Genomic DNA, 20,357 nt, shown 5'->3' with positions numbered 1-20,357 from the left:
AAAATATTCCCGACGTAGGACATCCAGATTTTTTTTTGGCTTAATGAAATTCCAGTATCTTTTTCTTTTCACGATTTATTTAAAGTCTTAAAATGAAGTTACTGTACCATTTGATTCTTTGAATCTGTGTGTGTGTGGGGGGGGGGGGGCGGTCACATAATTGACCTGCTAGTGGGATGAGAAGGCTTAAGGGTATTCCTTGTGCTTAGATATTGGATCACCTTCTTTCTCAGTAATGCTAGCCCCTACCCTATCCAGAGTCATGGTTTCTGTCCATGCATATTTTTATCTTGGCTATTACAGAAACACACCCACGGCCAACATATTTCTGGACCCAGGGTACAAAATTAGACTAAGTGAATGCAAATATCCAGTCTGGCTAGAGAGGAAAAAAAGCAAAGAGGCCAAACAGAGCATTGGCCCTTATTCCCAGGCAGATTGTCACGCCCGAGTTCTGGTCCGGACGCCACTCCTCACATCTAGAATGGGCGTAATGATCAGCGCCTTAGCTGCCCATGAAGGCAGGGAGACTCTCAGTCTCTGGGGTCCCTGTCCTCACCTCAGAGGTAGAGTCTTGGTGGTGGAAAGGATCCTGCTGTGGTTTCAGGCGTACTGAGGAGCCAGCCCTCTAAGCCAAAAGCCAGGTACGGGAAATTGAAATTCCACCTCTGGGATGGCAGAGGAAGAGCCCACCTCCCTCGCGCAGATGAGGAAACTTGAGGCCGCGATAAGTGAAGGACATTGATGTGTTCAGTCCTGTGGGCAGAGACTTGGAGGCAAACTTCAGATCAAGACTCCAGATTACCAGCCTGGTGGTAATTTATTGTAGCCTATTGGCTCTTTGCCTCATTATGAAGCCGTTAACAGTAGTTTTGAAAGGGTATTGTCCCTTGATAAAAATGCAGATATCACGAGTAAATAAACTGTATGATCTCACTTATGTGGAATCTAAAAAACACACAAAACAAAACAAAAAAACCTTGAGCTCATAGATATGGAGAACAGATTGGTGGTCAACAGATTGGTGGTCGCCAGAGGCGGGGGCTTTGGGGGATCAAAAGGTACAAACTTCAGTTACAAGAGTCCTGGGATGTCATGTGTAACATGGCGGCTATAATTAATAATACTGTATTACGTATTTGAATGTTGCTAAGAGAATATATCTTAAAAGTTCTCATCATAAGAAAAAACGTTTAGGGACTTCCCTGGCCATCCAGTGGTTAAGACTCCGTGCTTCCACTGCAGGGGGTGTGGGTTCGATCCATTCGTCAGGGAACTAAAATCCCACATGCTGTGTGGTGCAGCCGAAAGAAAAAAAAGAAGTTTGTAACTATGTATGATGACAGATGTTAACTAGACTGATGGTGGTGATCATTTCAAAATATATGTGAACATCAAATCATTATGTTGTAGGCCTGAAACCGATGTAATGTTATATGTGAGTCATATCTCGATAGAAAAAAAGAAATCACATTACAAATTCTTTCATTTTAATCTCAGAATTAGTGGTAAAGAGATAAACATTTGTACTTTACATAAATTTGGGCTCAAATCTAAAAAAGAAATTTTTTTACTGTTAACATCCTTTTGATGTAGGGAGTAATTGATTATATAGATCACGGATTTAAATAATTTTTTGCTGCAATTTCCTTTGGTTAAAACACAAATAATAATTGACCCCATGATGAGCTAAATTTTTTACCCTGAGACTGAATGGCAGAGGAAAGGTTTTGAAGACAGGTGTAGTTCATGTGAAATCAGGAGAGAGATGTGGTCAGTGACCTGAACCTGTTGGGCATCTTAGTCTGATGATGTCCAAAGGAACAAAGAACAAATAGGATTAGTCTTTATAGTTTCAAGATTTTGCATTATTTTACAATAAATAAGTTATAAATTTATCTCAGGTCCCTTCTTTTTAAATTTTATTTATTTTATTTTATTATTATTATAGTTTTTTTTGGCTGCTTTGGGTCTTCGTTGCGGCTCAGGGGCTTCTCTTTAGCTGTGGCGTGCGGGTGTTCTCTCTCTAGTTGCGGCACGTGGGCTCTGTAGTTTGTGGCACGCGGGCTCGCTTGTTGAGGCGTGCGAGCTCAGTAGTTGTGGTGCGTGGGCTTAGTTGCCCCGTGTCACGTGGGATCTTAGTTCCCCGACCAGGGATCGAACCTGCATCCCCTGCATTGGAAGGCAGATTCTTTACCACTGGACCACCAGGGAAGTCCCAGAGCATACACTTTTTTTTTTTTTTTTTTTTTTTGCGCGGTACGCGGGCCTCTCACTGTTGTGGCCTCTCCCGTTGCGCAGCACAGGCTCCGGACGTGCAGGCTTAGCGGCCATGGCTCACGGGCCCAGCCGCTCCGCGGCATGTGGGATCCTCCCGGACTGGGGCACGAATCCGCATCCCCTGCATCGGCAGGTGGACTCTCAACCACTGTGCCACCAGGGAAGCCCCCGAGCATACACTTTTTAATAATTATGTTCATGAGTCTGTCCCCACTCCTCATTCTTGGAGGTGTTCTTACATTTGTATCTCTTGTGCCTTGCGTGTGGTAGATGCACAGAATATTTTGGTTAGATAAGTGGCACGTTCCTGGGGAAGAGAGTTTTCACCTGTGGCTCTGAGTAATTGGAGTGACTCGCGTACACTAGGGATAAAGTGGGAGGTCTCTGGTAGGGTGCTGGCAGGGTCATTGCACAGCTGGTTGGAGGCCCATGCCACAAAACACCCTTGTCATGGTTGTCCTTACGCTGGCACTTTCTGGGCTAGTTACTGAAAAAAGTATTTGACAAAGAAAGACACAAGACAGATATATTCAAATCAAATAAAAAGACCTCACTTGCCTTTGCTTAAAGTATTAATAGTAGTTGAGGTTTGGTTTCAAGAGACTTCCATTCCAGTAGTGGAATTTACCTGACTAAAGTTGATTATCTTTCTTAATCTCCACCTTTGTTAAAACAGATCTTTTTGTCTCCAGTGTCAAGAGATTAAGGGATCCTGGTTGACCTTCTGTTAACTCTGGACTAGGATTTTAGGGATAACTCTTCAGTGGTCAAAGGTGAATTAGCTGGCAGGTTGAATATTGGACCAAATACCCTCATTTAGTTTGTGACCAATAGCCTCTTTCTGTTTCAAAATATATTTATACAGAATTTTATTGACAACGTAAGAGCTTGTATAACTTAATGTGATAATTACCGACTATTTAATTTTTTTAGCTGACAGAGTAAAATTCCATAAAATTTTGCTATTGAAAGCTTTCTGTGGCTGGCACCTGATCCCCGTGTTTAGGTTCTGAGCTCTGGGACAGGCCTCCTCTGAGGTTGGCACAGGGCCTGGCCCATGGTAGATGCTGAATAAATATTAACTGAGTGAGTATTAAGTGGATTCAGAGAGTATTTAAACCATGAAACCAACCACATCCCATATTCTCCAGTTTCCCCTGAGTGAAGTGTTTACCATCTCCCCACACCGCCCCATTCCAGTAATCTGCCTTTCACATATTGGACCTTTATGCATTTATTTCTTTTTGGAAGTCATTCAGGCTCTGGAATGTTTGAGCTGGCAGTTGTGAATATTTAGGGCGGCTATAGAATGGATTTTGTGCCACCTACTTATCTGCGAGTGTTTTCTCATGGTTTTTCTAAAGAAATGTTATTTGCTTAGTGGCTCTCCTAGTTATTTAGACAAAGGTATTTTTTTTTCTTTTCTTTCTTTTTTATAAATTTATTTTATATTTGGGTCTTTGTTGCTGCGTGCAGGCTTTCTCTAGTTGCGGCGAGCGGGGGCTACTCTTCGTTATGGGCTTCTCACTGTGGTGGCTTCTCTTGTTGCGGAGCACGGGCTCTAGGCACGTGGGCTTCAGTAGTTGTGGCACGTGGGCTCAGTAGTTGTGGCACGCGGGCTCAGTAGTTGTGGCTCGTGTGCTCTAGAGCACAGGCTCAGTAGTTGTGGTGCATGGGCTTAGTTGCTCTGTGGCCTGTGGGATCTTCCTGGGCCGGGGATCAAACCCGTGTCCCCTGCCTTGGCAGGTGGATTCTTAACCATTGCACCACCAGGGAAGTCCCGGTGTTTTCTTTTTAATCAAGATAATTCAAATCGTGTGCCCAAAATCTTCCCCTTTTAGCAGTGGACAGTGTTTTGCCATATTTGCTGCCCAGAATACAATGATCTATGTCAGTCTGTTAAGGCGAATATGGACAACTTTAATGTGAAAGAACTGAGGTCAATAAAAATATCTTCCATAGCCTGGAAGCCTGAGTTTTGGAGAAATGACCTATTTAATAGGTACTTAAGTTCTGTGTTATCTTAAATTTTTCTATTTGGTGTTATTTTAAATATACAACTTAATAGGTAGTGTTAAATTCTGAAAACTTATATGTTGTCTGATCTGGCTAGAAATTGAAAATATATATTTCTCAAGGTAACCAAGGTCATGTCTATTTTAATTTATATTTAGTAGTAATTAAATGGAATAGGTTTTTAAGATGCATTGCTACAAAATTTATATTGTAAAAGAGGTGTATTTTCTTCTAATACATTTAACATTGACAATGGTAATATATATCTATACATACACGTACATACATAATTTTATAATACATACCATTTTGTCATCTGACACTTTCCATTTCTGAAGAAAGTTTTTCCAAATGTGGCCTTAATCTCTGGTGTTCTGGTCAATCTCATAAACACATGATTAGTTTTATTTTTATTTTTTAGTTGTTGTGACACTTAAGATATGCAAAACTGTTGGCCTTTATTTGAATTACTCTTAATTTATTAAGTTTATTTTTGAAACCTTCCTGGTCGTTTATGGTTTATTATTTTAGTGAGTGTGTGTGTGTGTGTGTGTGCGCGTGCACATACGTGTACACACTAAGGATGCAAAAGTAGTGTAAGACAACGTATGTGTAGGTACAGCCTTTCTTTGGAATACTGCTTGAGGCATTGGAGCAGGTATGTGTTTTATCCAAACATGCTGGCATTAGCGTTTAATGATACTGCTTTCTCCTCCAAGCAAACTGACAAGGGCAGATGAAGGTCCTGTTTTCTGGAATGGGCTTGTCTTCTAACGAGTGTTTTATTTCAGATTGCTGCTATAGTGAAGTCTTCATTCAGGTGTAGATATGTTAAGGCCACTTTGCTCTGGCTGCTCTTGGCTTTTCCTGGTTTTTAGGGGGGGTGGGGTGTGGAGTGAGAGACATGGAGCAAGTTTGATTTTGTATCAGATTAGAGGGCATGCTGTCTGTCCTGCTCCAGAGAAGAGCCCGGGCTGCCAAAAATGGGAAAGGATGCTGCTTAGATCTTTCTCTTCACTAGTAAATTGGATTAAGATGGTTCTGGAAGTCTTCCACAGGGTTATTTTGAACTTGGAGTTGCACAGTCTCCGTTGGGTTAGCTCAAGGTACTCTCAAGGGCCAGAAGGTCTTCTGATGTTACCTCTGCTTTGGACCAGGCCTGTTTGTGCTTGGATTATTGTCACAGCCTCCTTGGCTTTCACCATGCCAACCCTGTCCAAATTTCACATCGCCGTGGGCATTGGCTTGTGTAGTCACACAAGGCCCTGCGCTTAGTGTAATGCTCTGCTGTTGCCACCTAGAAATTTTTAGTTTTTGAACAAGGAGGCTCCATATTTTCATTTTGCGCTGGGCCCTGCAAGTTAAATAGTTGGCTTTAGCTGTGGGAATGGCATTTCTGGAACTACCCATTTTTCCTTTAGTCCCTCGAAGCCCAGACTCCTTAACCTACCTGTCTAGCTCTCTCTCATGGCGTGGTTTTGTCAGATGTCACTAATTGAAGTTCCTCGAAGTATGCCAAGCAGCCCCATGCCTCTGCAACGTTGGGTCCTGGTGTTTCCTTCTCCCCAGTTTTCCCTCCCTGACCTCATTCATTGCTATTCATAGTTTGAAAGGCTGAGGAAATAAGACTGAGCTATGAAACCCTACATGGCCGTCTCACCTAGTTAGTACTGATCACACTTCGTCTATATTTCCCTTGAAAAGGTTGATACCTGGCAAAGTTGAGCTATCTATGATCTTGGGGAAATGGTTCTGTAATAACTGTATAGGAAGATCACATTGATTTTTGCCAGGGGAAAAGAATTCTCTGTAATCTTCAGTGTATTCATTCATTCATGCAACAAAATTTTATGGAGTTATCTATACATGCCAGATTATATTCTAAGCACTGAGGATATGGCAGTGAGGAAAATAGTATTATTTTTTCAATGAACTAATAGCAATATTCTGGTGGGGGAGGACAGAAAGTGAATTCACAAATACATCAATATACAATATGTAAAGTCTGTAGTTCTAGAAAATAATGCACAGTAGGATAAGAGAGTAGAGGGTGATAGGGGTGTGTGTTTGTGCTTGTGCTGCTGAGATAGGGTGGGAAGCCCTTTTTTTTTTTTTTCGCTGTACGCGGGCCTCTCACTGTTGTGGCCTCTCCCGTTGCGGAGCACAGGCTCCGGACGCGCAGGCTCAGCGACCATGGCTCACGGGCCCAGCCGCTCCGCGGCATGTGGGATCCTCCCAGACCGGGGCACGAACCCGTGTCCCCTACATCGGCAGGCGGACTCTTAACCACTGTGCCACCAGGGAAGCCCCAAGAAGCCCATTTTGAGGTGATACTTAATCAGAGATCTGGATGCAATGAGGGCTTGACCCATGTGAAATTCTGGAGGACAGAGTGTTCCCTGCGGAGGAAAGAACAAATGCAAAGGTCCTGGCGAGGGCACATGCTTATGATCTTCAGGAAAGTGCAAGGAGGCTGTTGTGTCTGGAATAGGATGGGCAATGAGGAGAGAAGTAGGAGATGGGGTCAGAGAACTAGGGCCTAATCACACAGGGCCTTGGAGACCAAGGTGAGGACTTGGCTTATACTTTCAATGAGATGGGAAGTCATTGGAGGGTTATGATGGGCTTGCATTTTAAAAGGATCACTCTAGCTGCTGTACTTATTGCAAAGGAGCCATCTCGCATGCTACTGACAAGCCAGGTAAGCTAAGAATTGAGAATTGGCTGTTTAGGTAGTCTAATTATTTATTCTTTTGGTTGACTGATACGTGGAACACCCCAGAAGCAATCTTTTGATTTTGTAGATGGTCAATGATTGGTATGGGTAAAGGACCCACTTTGATCTTAGCTATGAGATGGTTTATCAGTCTGTTGGTTCTCTGACCAATTGTCTCCTCTTCACTCTATAAAGATTTCTAAATTAGGTTTTGGAGTGTATCTAGCTGCTGCCTTCCTTTGGCTCAGCTTTCTGAGAAGCCATGTGCTCCTGTTAACTACCAGGGTGGTCCAGGGCCATCGCTGCCCTTCTCTCTCCTCACAACGACATAGCCTGTTCTGCAGCATCCCCACAGCTTGCTCAAATTTGTTGACCAGTTGTTACTGTTGCACTATTATGTTTTGATCAGTTGTCTTGGATATGAGAGACACTGTGGAAGTAGAATTTCAAAATCTTCATGTTCAGTTAGATATAAAAGAATGGGGAAAATCAAGAAAATCAAGACAACTGTGCTTAACCTTAGGTGACATCCCCTTATTCATGGGGAATAGGTTCCAAGGCCCCCAGTTGATGCCTGAAACTACAGAGAGTACTGAACCCTATATATATACATATATATATGTATATATATATATAGTATGTTTTTTCTCTATACATACATACCTAGGATAAAGTAATTTCGATAAAGTAATTTTATGGTAAAGTAATTTATAAATTAGGTAAAGTAAGAGATTAACAACAATAATTAATAAAATAGAACAAATTACCAAAATGTTCATTGCAGCTCTATTTACAATAGCCCAGAGATGGAAACAACCTAAGTGCCCATCATCGGATGAATGGATAAAGAAGATGTGGCACATATATACAATGGAATATTACTCAGCCATAGAAAGAAATGAAATTGAGCTATTTGTAATGAGGTGGATAGACCTAGAGTCTGTCATACAGAGTGAAGTAAGTCAGAAAGAGAAAGACAAATACCGTATGCTAAGACATATATATGGAATTTAAGAAAAAAAAATGTCATGAAGAACCTAGGGGTAAGACAGGAATAAAGACACAGACCTACTAGAGAACGGACTTGAGGATATGGGGAAGGGGAAGGGTGAGCTGTGACAAAGCGAGAGAGAGGCATGGACATATATACACTACCAAACGTAAGGTAGATAGCTAGTGGGAAGCAGCCGCATAGCACAGGGAGATCAGCTTGGTGCTTTGTGACCACCTGTGGGGGTGGGATAGGGAGGGTGGGAGGGAGGGAGACGCAAGAGGGAAAAGATATGGGAACATATGTATATGTATAACTGATTCACTTTGTTATAAAGCAGAAACTAACCCACCATTGTAAAGCAATTATACCCCAATAAAGATGTTAAAAAAATAAATAAATAAAAAATAAAATAGAACAATTATAACAATATACTGTACTAAAAGTTACGTGCATGTGGTCTCAGAGTATCTTATTGTACAAATTTAATGCATTTTTCATCTTAACTAAGCCCTTATCATGCACTGTGTTCATAACTTCCGCAGTTTGAGGTTCAGCAGCAAAACTGGCATGAATTTCTTTTTCCTTCTTCGCAATTTCACGGATAGATTTGTTCTTATTTACCATATACCTTAGCAGCCTCAGCATACAATGTTTTTCGTTCCTCCTTAAGTCGAACTTTTACCTTTTCACTTAAACGAAGCACTTTACAGCTTCTCTTTAGCACACCCAAATGGCCAACATCACTCTTCTTGCACTTTGTGTCATTATTATGTAAAATATGGTCACTTGAAGGTACTGAGACAGTTGATCTGATAACCAAGACAGCTACTAAGTGACTAACAGGTGGGATACTCTGGACCAAGGGATGATTCACATCCCAGGCTGTATGGAGTAGGACGGCAAGAGATTTCATCATGCTGCTCAGAACGGCACCCGATTTAAAACTTACGAGTTGCTTATTTCTGGAATTTTCCATTTAATATTTTCAGACCGTGGTTGACCTTGGGTAACTGAATCCAAGAAAACTGCGGATAATGGAGGACTCCATTACTGAGGAGGCAGGAAACACTAGGTTAAGAGCAGAGTGGGAGGGGAATGTTGAGTTTGTACAGGATACGTGTCAGAGGTGTCAGTGGAAGCCATGTAGGAGAGTCAGGAGATAATCAGAGGCCTTAGACGTATCATTTTTGATACTGTTCTCCATTAAATTACTGAATTCAGATATATCCTAATACCATAAATCCTCCATCTGAAGGGACCTAAAACATGAATTAAGCCCAATCCCCAATCCAGTTTTCAAAATCTCTCTATAATATCCCTTCCTGGGCAGTCTCCATTCAAACATTTCCTTAGATAACTTTTCCTGTCCATTTATAATTCCTACTACTAGTCCTAATTCTAAGCCCTGAGGATTAAATAAATTAATGCCTTTTCCATGGGCCAAGTATCAGGTTATGGGTAAGTTGTTGTCATGGCCTTCTCTGGTTCTTCTCTTTTCCAAACAAGACAATTCCTACTCATTACTGTTTCCTCATGGGATATTTGGAGGCAGTTCACGTCTTGGTCTCTCACCTTGGAAGATGTGTATTTGTTGTTTATATGTACCTTAAAGTTTGGTGGATGAGACTAAGAACAGGGCTCTGGGGCTGGCCTGACCATTGCAGAGCAAACACCAAGCTTGTCAGTTACTCTGAGCGTTCTGTCTGACAGTGATTTTTCAGATATAAAACATATATACCTTACAGGTATTACTGAAGAGAACTGAAAGCATGCATTCACACAAAAACTTGTACACTGCAGCATTATTCAGCATATCCAAAGAGTGAAAAGAAATATGATATGTCCATACAATGGAATCATAATATTAAGCCATGAAAATGAATGAAGTACTGTAGGTGGTACAACATGGATGCATCTTGAAAACATTATGCTAAGTAAAGGAACCAGACACAAAAAACCACATAGTGTGCTTCCATTTATGTGAAATGTGCAGAGTAGGCAAATCTATAGACAAAAAGTGGATTAGTAGAAGCCAGGGCCTAGAGGGAGGAGGAAATGGGGAATGACTGCTAATAGGTACAAGGTTTCTTTCTGGGGTCATATAAATGTTCTGAAATTCGGTAGTGGTGATGGTTACACAACGCTGAGGAAGCATTAAAAAACCACTGAATTGTACACTTTAAGATGGTGAATGTTGTGGTGTGTGAATTATATCTCAGTAAAGCTGTCATTAAAAAATATGGGTATTACCTCCTGTCTAAAGTTGAGGATCTTAGGAATCAATGAAATAACACGTATAAGTGCCTGGGATAATATGTACTCTCGGTTAAGATTGTTACTGTTGCGCTTAAGGAAAGTAATACTGCTTAGAGATCAGTAACTGCAACTTTTAGTCACTGTTACATTTGTCGAATATTACCTGTTAAATCGTATGCAGTCAACAAATCCTTGTTGAATGAATGTGTTTTGTTCACATTCATGTTTAGCCACATATATGTTCTGTTTCTTGCACGTTACCGAATCCACATCATTGGGCCTAATTTTGAGATCCTTGTCCAGTGATGGGAACTCTTCATTGCCCACGTTTCAGTGTTGAAGTCAGAGTTGGGAGTATAGGCTCAGTCTGGGGAAGGAAGGGCTCTGCCTTAAATTCTAGGTGAAGGTGGAGGCTAAATGATTCTTGAGCTTTTTTACCTAGTAATATAATTCTGCTGTATGTTTTTATAAGAACTTAATTGGCCTGTCAAGAATGTGTTTCTTAATGGTTCATTATCAGATCCCTGGAGAGCAGAGGACTTCATCTGGGTTAAAAAAAGAAATTCAGTTCCTAGAAATTTAGCAGATTTAAACTGCTAATTTGTTCTCCTGAACCCAACTTACAATTTCCACATATAAGAAATTGTTATTTTAAATTATGATATGAGCATTTTTTTCTTTGAAAAAAATTTTAAAATTCACATCTTTTTATGAACTTGGCATTCCACTAATAACACTGCGTTGCTTCTACAACTGCGTCAGCAAGGTGCCATCTGCTTATCCTGAGGCTCATGAAAAGAAATAAACCGGTTGATGTTTGTGTCATCCAGCATTCTTTCTAGAAGAGCAGTGGAAAATTTTTCCTTTGGTCTCTAAGGAGTGGTTGTGCCTCTCAGCTTCCCCGTGCCATCAGGGAGGAATGAGAAAGAAGGCAAAACTGTCAGAAAAGAGTTTGTAAGTTTTTTTTTTTTTTGAAGCTTCTTTTTTGAGAGTGTCTTTTTCCTGTCTTTAATAGAAGTTGGTGATATGGCAAAGCAGTACATAGAGAAAAGTCTTTTGGTTCCAGATCACGTGATCACACGCCTCATGCTGTCAGAGCTGGAGAACAGGCGCGGCCAGCACTGGCTACTGGATGGTGAGTTGAACGTGTGGGTCCGCTGGACCTCTGCCAATAGTGGGTCATTGTCTCCTTGCACACTCCCGTATTTCTTACAGGTTGCAAAATGCCCTTTTCCCCTAAACGTTCAGTCATCTATTTAGACATACTCCAGTTTGGCAACGTGATAGAAACCTCACGTGGTGAAACCTTTTAATTCCTCTGTCTGCAGACCACCATCCCTAGAGCCGTCAGCTTGAAGCAAACCTTCACTGAATTCCTGTTATTGTTCCAGTTTTGATCGTGCCTTTGTTTCCATGACTAAGTTGTCATAAGTATGACTCATCTTAAATCAGAGGTTCTTTCATTCAAAATAGGCCACATAAATTAAAAGCATTAGTTATCATTTTTTACCTGTCAGATTAAAAAAGATAGAAAATCTGAAAACCATAAGAGTATAGGAAGTAAGTATTCTTGAGAGGATAAAGTGGGCAACCTTTGGAGGGCAGTTTAGCAGTCTTTATATTTTTTGATTCAGCAATTCCCTGCTTGATTTCTTGCCTAAAGATGTATGTTAAAGGATGCTTGTTTTCAGTGTTATTTGTAAATAGCAAGACACTGGTAACAACCTATCTATCATAGGGTTGCCTTAAATTTTGGTATGTCCATTAACCAAATAATCTGTACCTCTGTGTTGATATGGATAGAGCTCTAAGGTAAACTGCTGAGTGAAAAAAGCTAGTTGCAGTGTAGTTAATATCATATACTATTATCTCCATAAAAATGGAGTGACAGTATAATATTACTATATATACTTACAAACACATACATAAGCTGTCTTTGGAAGGTTATAAAAAACTGATACTAGTGGTTGGCTCTGGGTAAAGATTAGGGTTGGGAGAGAGATTTACCTTTCACTGTATATACCCATTCCTATTGTTTGATTTTTAATATTTAAATGATACATAGGCCTGATTTTTAAAAAAAAAACTCAAGACAAATATCATGTGATACCACTTATATGTAGGACTAAAAAGATGATACAAAATCAACTTACTTACAAAACAGAAATAGACCCACAGACACAGAAAACAAACTTATGGTTACCAAAGGGGATAGCAGTGGGGAGGAGATAAATTAGGAGTTTGGGATTAACATATACACACTACTATATGTAAAATACGTAAACAACGTGGACCTACTGTATAGCACAGAGAACTATATTCAATATCTTGTATTAACCTATAATGGAAAAGAATATGAAAAAGTATATATATTCAATTATACATATAACTGAATCACTTTGCTGTATACTTGAAACTAACACAACATTGTAAATTAACTATACTTCAATTTTATAAAAATGGTTAAAAAAAACTCAGTCACTCCTATGGTACTTAACCCAGGAAGATGCATACAGATGCTCACACACACAATACTGCACAGTTTTGTACTCGAGGAAGCTGGAATTAAGAATCATCTACTTTTAAGTGTTACCGGTATAAATCTTTTCATTTATTAAAGGGAAAAAATGGACTGGATGGATTATTTGTCTTACTCTTTAATAGCAGGATTCCTTGGCAATGAAAATAAGAACTTGATGAATATACTGCTTTCTAGGTACAGAAAGGGTAGTGAGATTTATATATAAGAAACTTCTTTCCATTGCAGAGTAGTTTTCCTTCAGTTCACACAATGCACTTTTTCCTATCTCAGCAAGTTGCAACAGCTGAAACTTTGATGTTTGCCAGCCACAGAGAAGCCAGAGTGAATTGTCCTACATTTTAACTATCAGATTGCCTATATTTCTCCTAACGTCTGGAGCCGTAAATCTCCATAAAGACCAACTTGTGGTAGAGTATTTATTCTATATTGGTGTTTCTCAAAGTGTATAGTGTGCAGTGTTAGTAATGGCTAGACAAAAAACAGACTTTGTAGTTAAATGTGTTTAGAAAATGTCAATTTAGGGCTTCCCTGGTGGCGCAGTGGTTGAGAGTCTGCCTGCCGATGCAGGGGACACGGGTTCGTGCCCCGGTCCAGGAAGATCCCACATGCCGCGGGGCGGCTGGGCCCGTGAGCCATGGCTGCTGAGCCTGCGTGTCTGGAGCCTGTGCTCTGCAACGGGAGAGGCCACAAGAGTGAGAGGCCCGCGTACCGCCAAAAAAAAAAAAAAAAAAAAAAAGAAAATGTCAATTTAAATGTTAAATGTTGCTTGAATTTACTGAGCACTTACTGTATGCCAGGTATTGTTCTGAACATTTGATATTTATTATCTCATTCAATTCCTACAATATCAAGGTAGAGACTGTTATTTCCATTTATTGATGAGAAAACAGAAGCAAAGGAAGGTTCACTTGCCTATCCAAAGTTAGTAAGTCCAAAGTTAACCAATTTCTTAGGACTTTAATGAACCTTTAATATGATAATGTGATTTAACTCTTCATAGAAGGAAATGTCACAAGGCGTTCTGAATGTATATGACCATAGAATCTCCTACCCTACCTATAACCTCTGGGATTTGTTCTATGGTCCATTCTTTGTGAACTATACTATTCAACATTTATTCTTCACTTTGGAGGTGTTCTGAAAAGTTGACTATAGAGTAGATCATATCTTTCGAGAATGCCTTCCATTAAAAAAAATCAGGACCTATGTTCTCATGGGACTGAGACTGAACTGAAAACTTTTGCCAAGAGAAAGGCTATAATGGCCCGTGGAAGGCATGTGTTTATCAGGCAGTAATGAATAAAGCTCCTACTGTGTGTTAGGCACTATCAGGTGCTGTTGATAAAATGACAAGACACTTTCTGTATTCTTACGGGACTTATATTACAGTAGGGGAGTCAGGTGTGTAAAAAATTGACAGTATAATAAAATCATATACATGTGGTACACTGAAGACACAAAGGAGAAAGTTGTCGGTTCTATTGGTGGGAGGCAGGAGTGGAACAACTTTATGGAAAAAGAGATGACTAGAGACATGTCCTGCAGGTTGACTAATGGGGGTTGGGAAGAAGGATTTTTTCAGCAGAGGCGCAATGTGAACTGGGTAAGAGAGGAATGACTTAGCCTAGTGTTTTCCTGGGCCTGCAAACAGAGAGACAGGGGAAATCCTGGGGTGATGGACTTTGATTCTATGCAGAGATGGTGGAACTGGAAATTTTTGGCTATAGGGACCACCGAAGAGTTAAAAAGGGGAATAACATAATCGGATGTATTTGTGTTTCAGAAAGACTATTCTGTTAGCAGCAGAGCTATTAGATGCTGGGGTAGGGGAGGAGGTGGTGACTAGAAGCTGAGTAAGAGATTGTTGGCACAATTGGGCCAAGAGATGCTGAAGGCCTGAATTTAAGCACCAGCAGTGAGATGGCGAGGAGGCACCATTCCTGAAAGACTGCATTGAGGAGGAAGAATTGACAGGAGTGTGACTGATGTTAGGCACTGTAGCCCTGGGGTTTTCTTTGATCGCCTTCCCAGCTTTTGGAGTTTCTTGGCTGTCATCACCTTCCCTACACTTCTCCAGCTATGGTAATTTCTCCAGACTGAATATTTAACTCAAAAAAGTTAGGCTCCCACTACTTCTTCTTATGTGGGTGTTTGCCGGGACGGATAAACTTTAGCTCTGCCACCACCTAACAGTAATTTCTCTAGTTTAAATTCTTTAATTGTAAGGCTTCTCACCTTATAAAATAAACTTGTGTAGTTTTAAGTAAACTTAACTGTTTTAAAAAAGGATCATCTACGTTAAACTCCTTTGGGAAGGTGGTTAGTATAATAACCACTGATCCCAGTTAGAACCAGACTACCCCCTTTGAATCCCAGCTCTGCCATTGTCAGTGCCCTTGGGCAAGCTACCCATAGGTCTCTGCGTTGTTTTCCTCATGGAAAACAGAGATTACAAAAAGGATGAAGTAAGTGAATGTCCGGAAAGTGCTTATATTTGCCATATAGTAAGTGCTATATGAGATTTTGTGATTTGTTGTACATAAGGTCCAGGTCATGAATTTTTGTTTTTAGGTTACTACATGAAGTGTTAAGTTCAAAAATAGTTTAAAAAATATTCAGCCACGTGAAGTTGGAAAAGTCAGCTTCAGTTGTGAAATGTTTTATGTATCTTTTCACTGCTTTGTTTTGCTATGACTTCCTCTCGGTGAGTAACTGAAGTTCTTTTACCTCATAGGCCTGTTTTTAGTAAAGAACGTCAGTCTCCTAACTGATTTAGTTTGTATCTTTCTAAACACATCTGGTCATGGTTTCGGTTGTGATTTTTCTTTAAAGCTCTGGAATAAATCCATTTGGCAAAGTGAGGACCATCAAGAATGCTAAGTTCTGTGTTCAGTTTGAAACTCCTTATGTTCCAGGGCACGTGTTCTGCGGAGGACGTGCCTATGGAGCGTGCTAAAGGTGATTGCATGTGGAAAGGTCAAGAAAAGAATTCTGGATGATAGATGACTCATCGTCTTGGTCCATATGGCTGTAAACAGGCATCCTGCAAATGGTGGGTGGAAACACGTAGCATGGATGCAAACCAAGGGGACGCCAGGGGTGGCAGTGGATGTGCTTGGTGAGTGCTCTGTGGTTTGGTCAGCTATGTCCTTGCTAAAAACAGTTCAGCACCGCCTTGCCTTCACAGTGTGCTTTTTAGTTGGATAAGAAACACTCCTTTATGTGTTAATATGTGTATATAAGTGTGGTTTTTCCCCTCTTTTTTTCTTTCTTTAATTTCTTTAGACGTTTAATGTGTGACAGCGGTTTTCTGAAAATAATTTTAATTTTTAAGACAAATATTCAACCAGAGGAATGTCATGCACAAGCCTTCTACTTTTGCTATGATGGTTTTGGTTTTTTTTTGTTTTTTAAAGAGGGTGTTTACTGCTTACTAGGTGATCTTAAGGTGAAGTAACTAGGGAACAATAACCAGCTCTTATAAATAACCAGCTCAAATACAAATTCTTCACTTTTTAAAAAGCAGCTGGCAGTGAGATGGGGCCCGTAGGGAGGTGTATTAGGTAGTAGATTTTTCTTTTGTTTCTAAACTTGGTTGCCGAAACCTGTGCATTTAAACAGTAACCTGCAAGTTCCCAGGCTCAGTCCCAATTTATCTCAAGATGTAACAGAATTGTCTGCCAGGTGACTTTAGGTGTCATCTAAATATTTAAATTTGTTGTCAAAGTTTGGTTTGACAGAAAGCAATCTTAAATTTTGGAATTATAAGTGGAATATAATTTAAGCCTTTTCATTGGAGATAAAGATAACTTTACAAGGAGAGTCATCATTCAGTCCATGGTTGTATATTCCATTTGATTCATTCTGAGCACTAGCTGGTGCCTTCTGTGGGTAATTCTGGGATTTATTTATTTATTTTTAGCACAAGTCAGAGCCACTTCAGGGTGTGCCGTGTTTGTATGTGTTTGTTTTCCCTGAGAGGTGAATGATCTCAGACCTAAGATATTCCGGGATACATGCTCATTCAGAGCCCTTGGTATCCAAGTAAAAGGTGGATGCTGGGAAACCAGACTACAGATGGTGGAGCTACAGTATCTTGTCCTGATTTTGCAAATGTGTTTTACCATACTGAACTGTACATAACTGCTCTGACCTTATCCCCTTCATATTTTTCTTTCTGAATCAGACCTCTGAATGGTTTTACATCCCACTGGGCAACATATGCCTACAGAAAAAAAAGCTGACAATCCCGTGTCTTCTGAATCACATCTTTTAAGAAATGCCAAGGGCAATTTTTTTCTGTTGCCCTTGTGAATGTAGGGTATGTTTCAAAAATAAAATGTATAATAGGTTTGTTTGGAAGGTCACTGAAGATATTCTCTTTGGAAAAAAAGAATCAGGCTTTCTTCTCGTGTGTGTGTGTGTGTGTGCGCGCGTGCGTGTGCGTGTGTGCATTTAAGAGGGTGATAGATTATTTTACTCATTTACCTTCAGATGTGTTTTTTTTTATTGAAGTATAGTTGATTTACAATCTCAGCTGTACAGTAACGTGACTCAGTTATACACATATAGACATTCTTTTTTTTATATTCTTTTCCATTATGGTTTATCACAGGGTATTTAATTTAGTTCTCTGTTATACAGTAAGAGTACCTTCAGATGTTTAGTCCTGAAAAATATTGTCAGATAACATTTGTATCTTCGATCACCGTTAAGGCAATATGTATACTGTCATACCTTGGACAGAAGGTTTGAAGCAATTGGAGTGACTGCTAAAGAATGGAGCGTCATAGACTTGATGGAAATTTATTGGGTACAGTGGCAGTGTTCATGCCTGCTAAGCATGGACTGAACAATTGTAATCTTTGGTGCCTCACCAGGCTCATCCTTCTTGACGCGCTCATATGTATAGGAATGAATATGAAAATGAAAAAGATATGTATACGTACAGACACCAATACAGATATTAGAACTTAGCATTTCAATAATAAACTGCTGAGAAATTTAACAGAATGTTAAGTCTTTGTGAGGGTCATCTTTGGTTTAAATCACAGTATAAGAACTTTTTTTTTTAGACTTTTTATTGTATATTGGAGTATAGTTGATTAACAATATGTTAGTTTCAGGTGTACAGCAGAGTGATTCAGTTATACATATAGATGTATCTATTCTTTTTCAAATTCTTTTCCCATTTAGGTTATTACATGATATTGAGCAGAGTTCCTTGTGCTGTACAGTAGGTTCTTGTTGGTTATCCATTTAAAATATAGCAGTGTGTAGCCACAGCAATCAGAGAAGAAAAGGAAATAAAAGGAATCCATATCGGAAAAGAAGAAGTAAAGCTGTCACTGTTTGCAGATGACATGATACTATACATAGAGAATCCTAAAGATGCTACCAGAAAACTACTAGAGCTAATCAATGAATTTGGTAAAGTAGCAGGATACAAAATTAATGCACAGAAATCTCTGGCATTCCTATACACTAATGATGAAAAATCTGAAAGTGAAATCAAGAAAACACTCCCATTTACCATTGCAACACAAAGAATAAAATATCTAGGAATAAACCTACCTAAGGAGACAAAAGACCTGTATGCAGAAAACGATAAGACACTGATGAAAGAAATTAAAGCTGATACAAATAGATGGAGAGATATACCATGTTCTTGGATTGGAAGAATCAACATTGTGAAAATGACTCTACTACCCAAAGCAATCTACAGATTCAATGCAATCCTTATCAAACTACCACTGGCATTTTTCACAGAACTAGAACAAAAAATTTCACAATTTGTATGGAAACACAAAAGACCCCGAATAGCCAAAGCAATCTTGAGAACAAAAAACGGAGCTGGAAGAATCAGGCTCCCTAACTTCAGACTATACTACAAAGCTACAGTAATCAAGACAGTATGGTACTGGCACAAAAACAGAAAGATAGATCAATGGAACAGGATAGAAAGCCCAGAGATAAACCCACGGACATATGGTCACCTTATCTTTGATAAAGGAGGCAAGAATGTACAGTGGAGAAAGGACAGCCTCTTCAATAAATGGTGCTGGGAAAATTGGACAGGTACATGTAAAAGTATGAGATTAGAACACTCTCTAACACCATACACAAAAATAAGCTCAAAATGGATTAAAGACCTAAATATAAGGCCAGAAACTATCAAACTCTTAGAGGAAAACTTAGGCAGAACACTCTATGACATAAATCACAGCAAGATCTTTTTTGACCCACCTCCTAGAGAAATAGAAATAAAAACAAAAATACACAAATGGGACCTAATGAAACTTCAAAGCTTTTGCACAGCAAAGGAAACCATAAACAAGACGAAAAGACAACCCCAGAATGGGAGAAAATATTTGCAAATGAAGCAACTGACAAAGGATTAACCTCCAAAATTTATAAGCAGCTCATGCAGTTCAATAACAAAAAAACAAACAACCCAATCCAAAAATGGGCAGAAGACCTAAATAGACATTTCTCCAAAGAAGATATACAGACTGCCAACAAACACATGAAAGAATGCTCAACATCATTTATCATTAGAGAAATGCAAATCAAAACTACAATGAGATATCATCTCACACCAGTCAGAATGGCCATCATCAAAAAATCTAGAAACAATAAATGCTGGAGAGGGTGTGGAGAAAAGGGAACACTCTTGCACTGCTGGTGGGAATGTGAATTGGTACAGCCACTATGGAGAACAGTATGGAGGTTCCTTAAAAAACTACAAATAGAACTACCATATGACCCAGCAATCCCACTACTGGGCATATACCCTGAGAAAAGCATAATTCAGAAAGAGGCATGTACCAAAATGTTCACTGCAGCTCTATTTACAATAGCCAGGAGATGGAAGCAACCTAAGTGTCCATCATCAGATGAATGGATAAAGAAGATGTGGCACATATATACAATGGAATATTACTCATAGAAAGAAACGAAATTGAGCTATTTGTAATGAGGTGGATAGACCTAGAGTCTGTCCTACAGAGTGAAGTAAGTCAGAAAGAGAAAGACAAATACTGTATGCTAACACATATATATGGAATTTAAGAAAAAAAATGTCATGAAGAACCTAGGGGTAAGACAGGAATAAAGGCACAGACCTACTAGAGAATGGACTTGAGGATATGGGGAGGGGGAAGGGTAAGCTGTGACAAAGCGAGAGAGAGGCATGGACATATATACACTACCAAATGTAAGGTAGATCGCTAGTGGGAAGCAGCCGCATAGCACAGGGAGATCAGCTCGGTGATTTGTGACTGCCTGGAGGGGTGGGATAGGGAGGGTGGTAGGGAGGGAGACGCAAGAGGGAAGAGGTATTGGAACATATGTATATGTATAACTGATTCACTTTGTTAAAAGGAGAAACTAACACACCATTGTAAAGCAATTATATTCCAATAAAGATGTAAAAAATAAAATAAAATAAAATATAGCAGTGTGTACATGTCAATCCCAAACTCCCTAAATACCCCCACCTCCAGAACCCTTCCCCCCAGTAACCATAAGTTCAGAGAACTTGGTTTTTATTC

The 20,357-nt window shown here is 39.7% G+C and overlaps 1 protein-coding gene across 3 annotated transcripts in view; it reads left to right on the top strand.

Annotated features, from left to right (window-relative positions):
- Positions 1-20,357, top strand: part of AK4 (adenylate kinase 4) — a 77,699-nt gene that overhangs the window by 23,930 nt on the left and 33,412 nt on the right. For 2 of the 3 annotated variants that reach the window (XM_060304718.1, XM_030865854.2), the window contains exon 3: positions 11,278-11,397. The exons of the other annotated variant lie outside the window; for it this stretch is intronic. In XM_060304718.1, the coding sequence (XP_060160701.1) occupies positions 11,278-11,397 (120 nt within the window). The remainder of the gene's footprint in view (positions 1-11,277; positions 11,398-20,357) is intronic. 3 annotated transcript variants of the gene reach the window in all.

This window comes from Globicephala melas, chromosome 1 (genome assembly GCF_963455315.2).
Source record: "Globicephala melas chromosome 1, mGloMel1.2, whole genome shotgun sequence".
Classification (NCBI taxonomy): domain Eukaryota; kingdom Metazoa; phylum Chordata; class Mammalia; order Artiodactyla; family Delphinidae; genus Globicephala; species Globicephala melas.
This window is presented reverse-complemented; position numbering and strand designations above follow the sequence as displayed.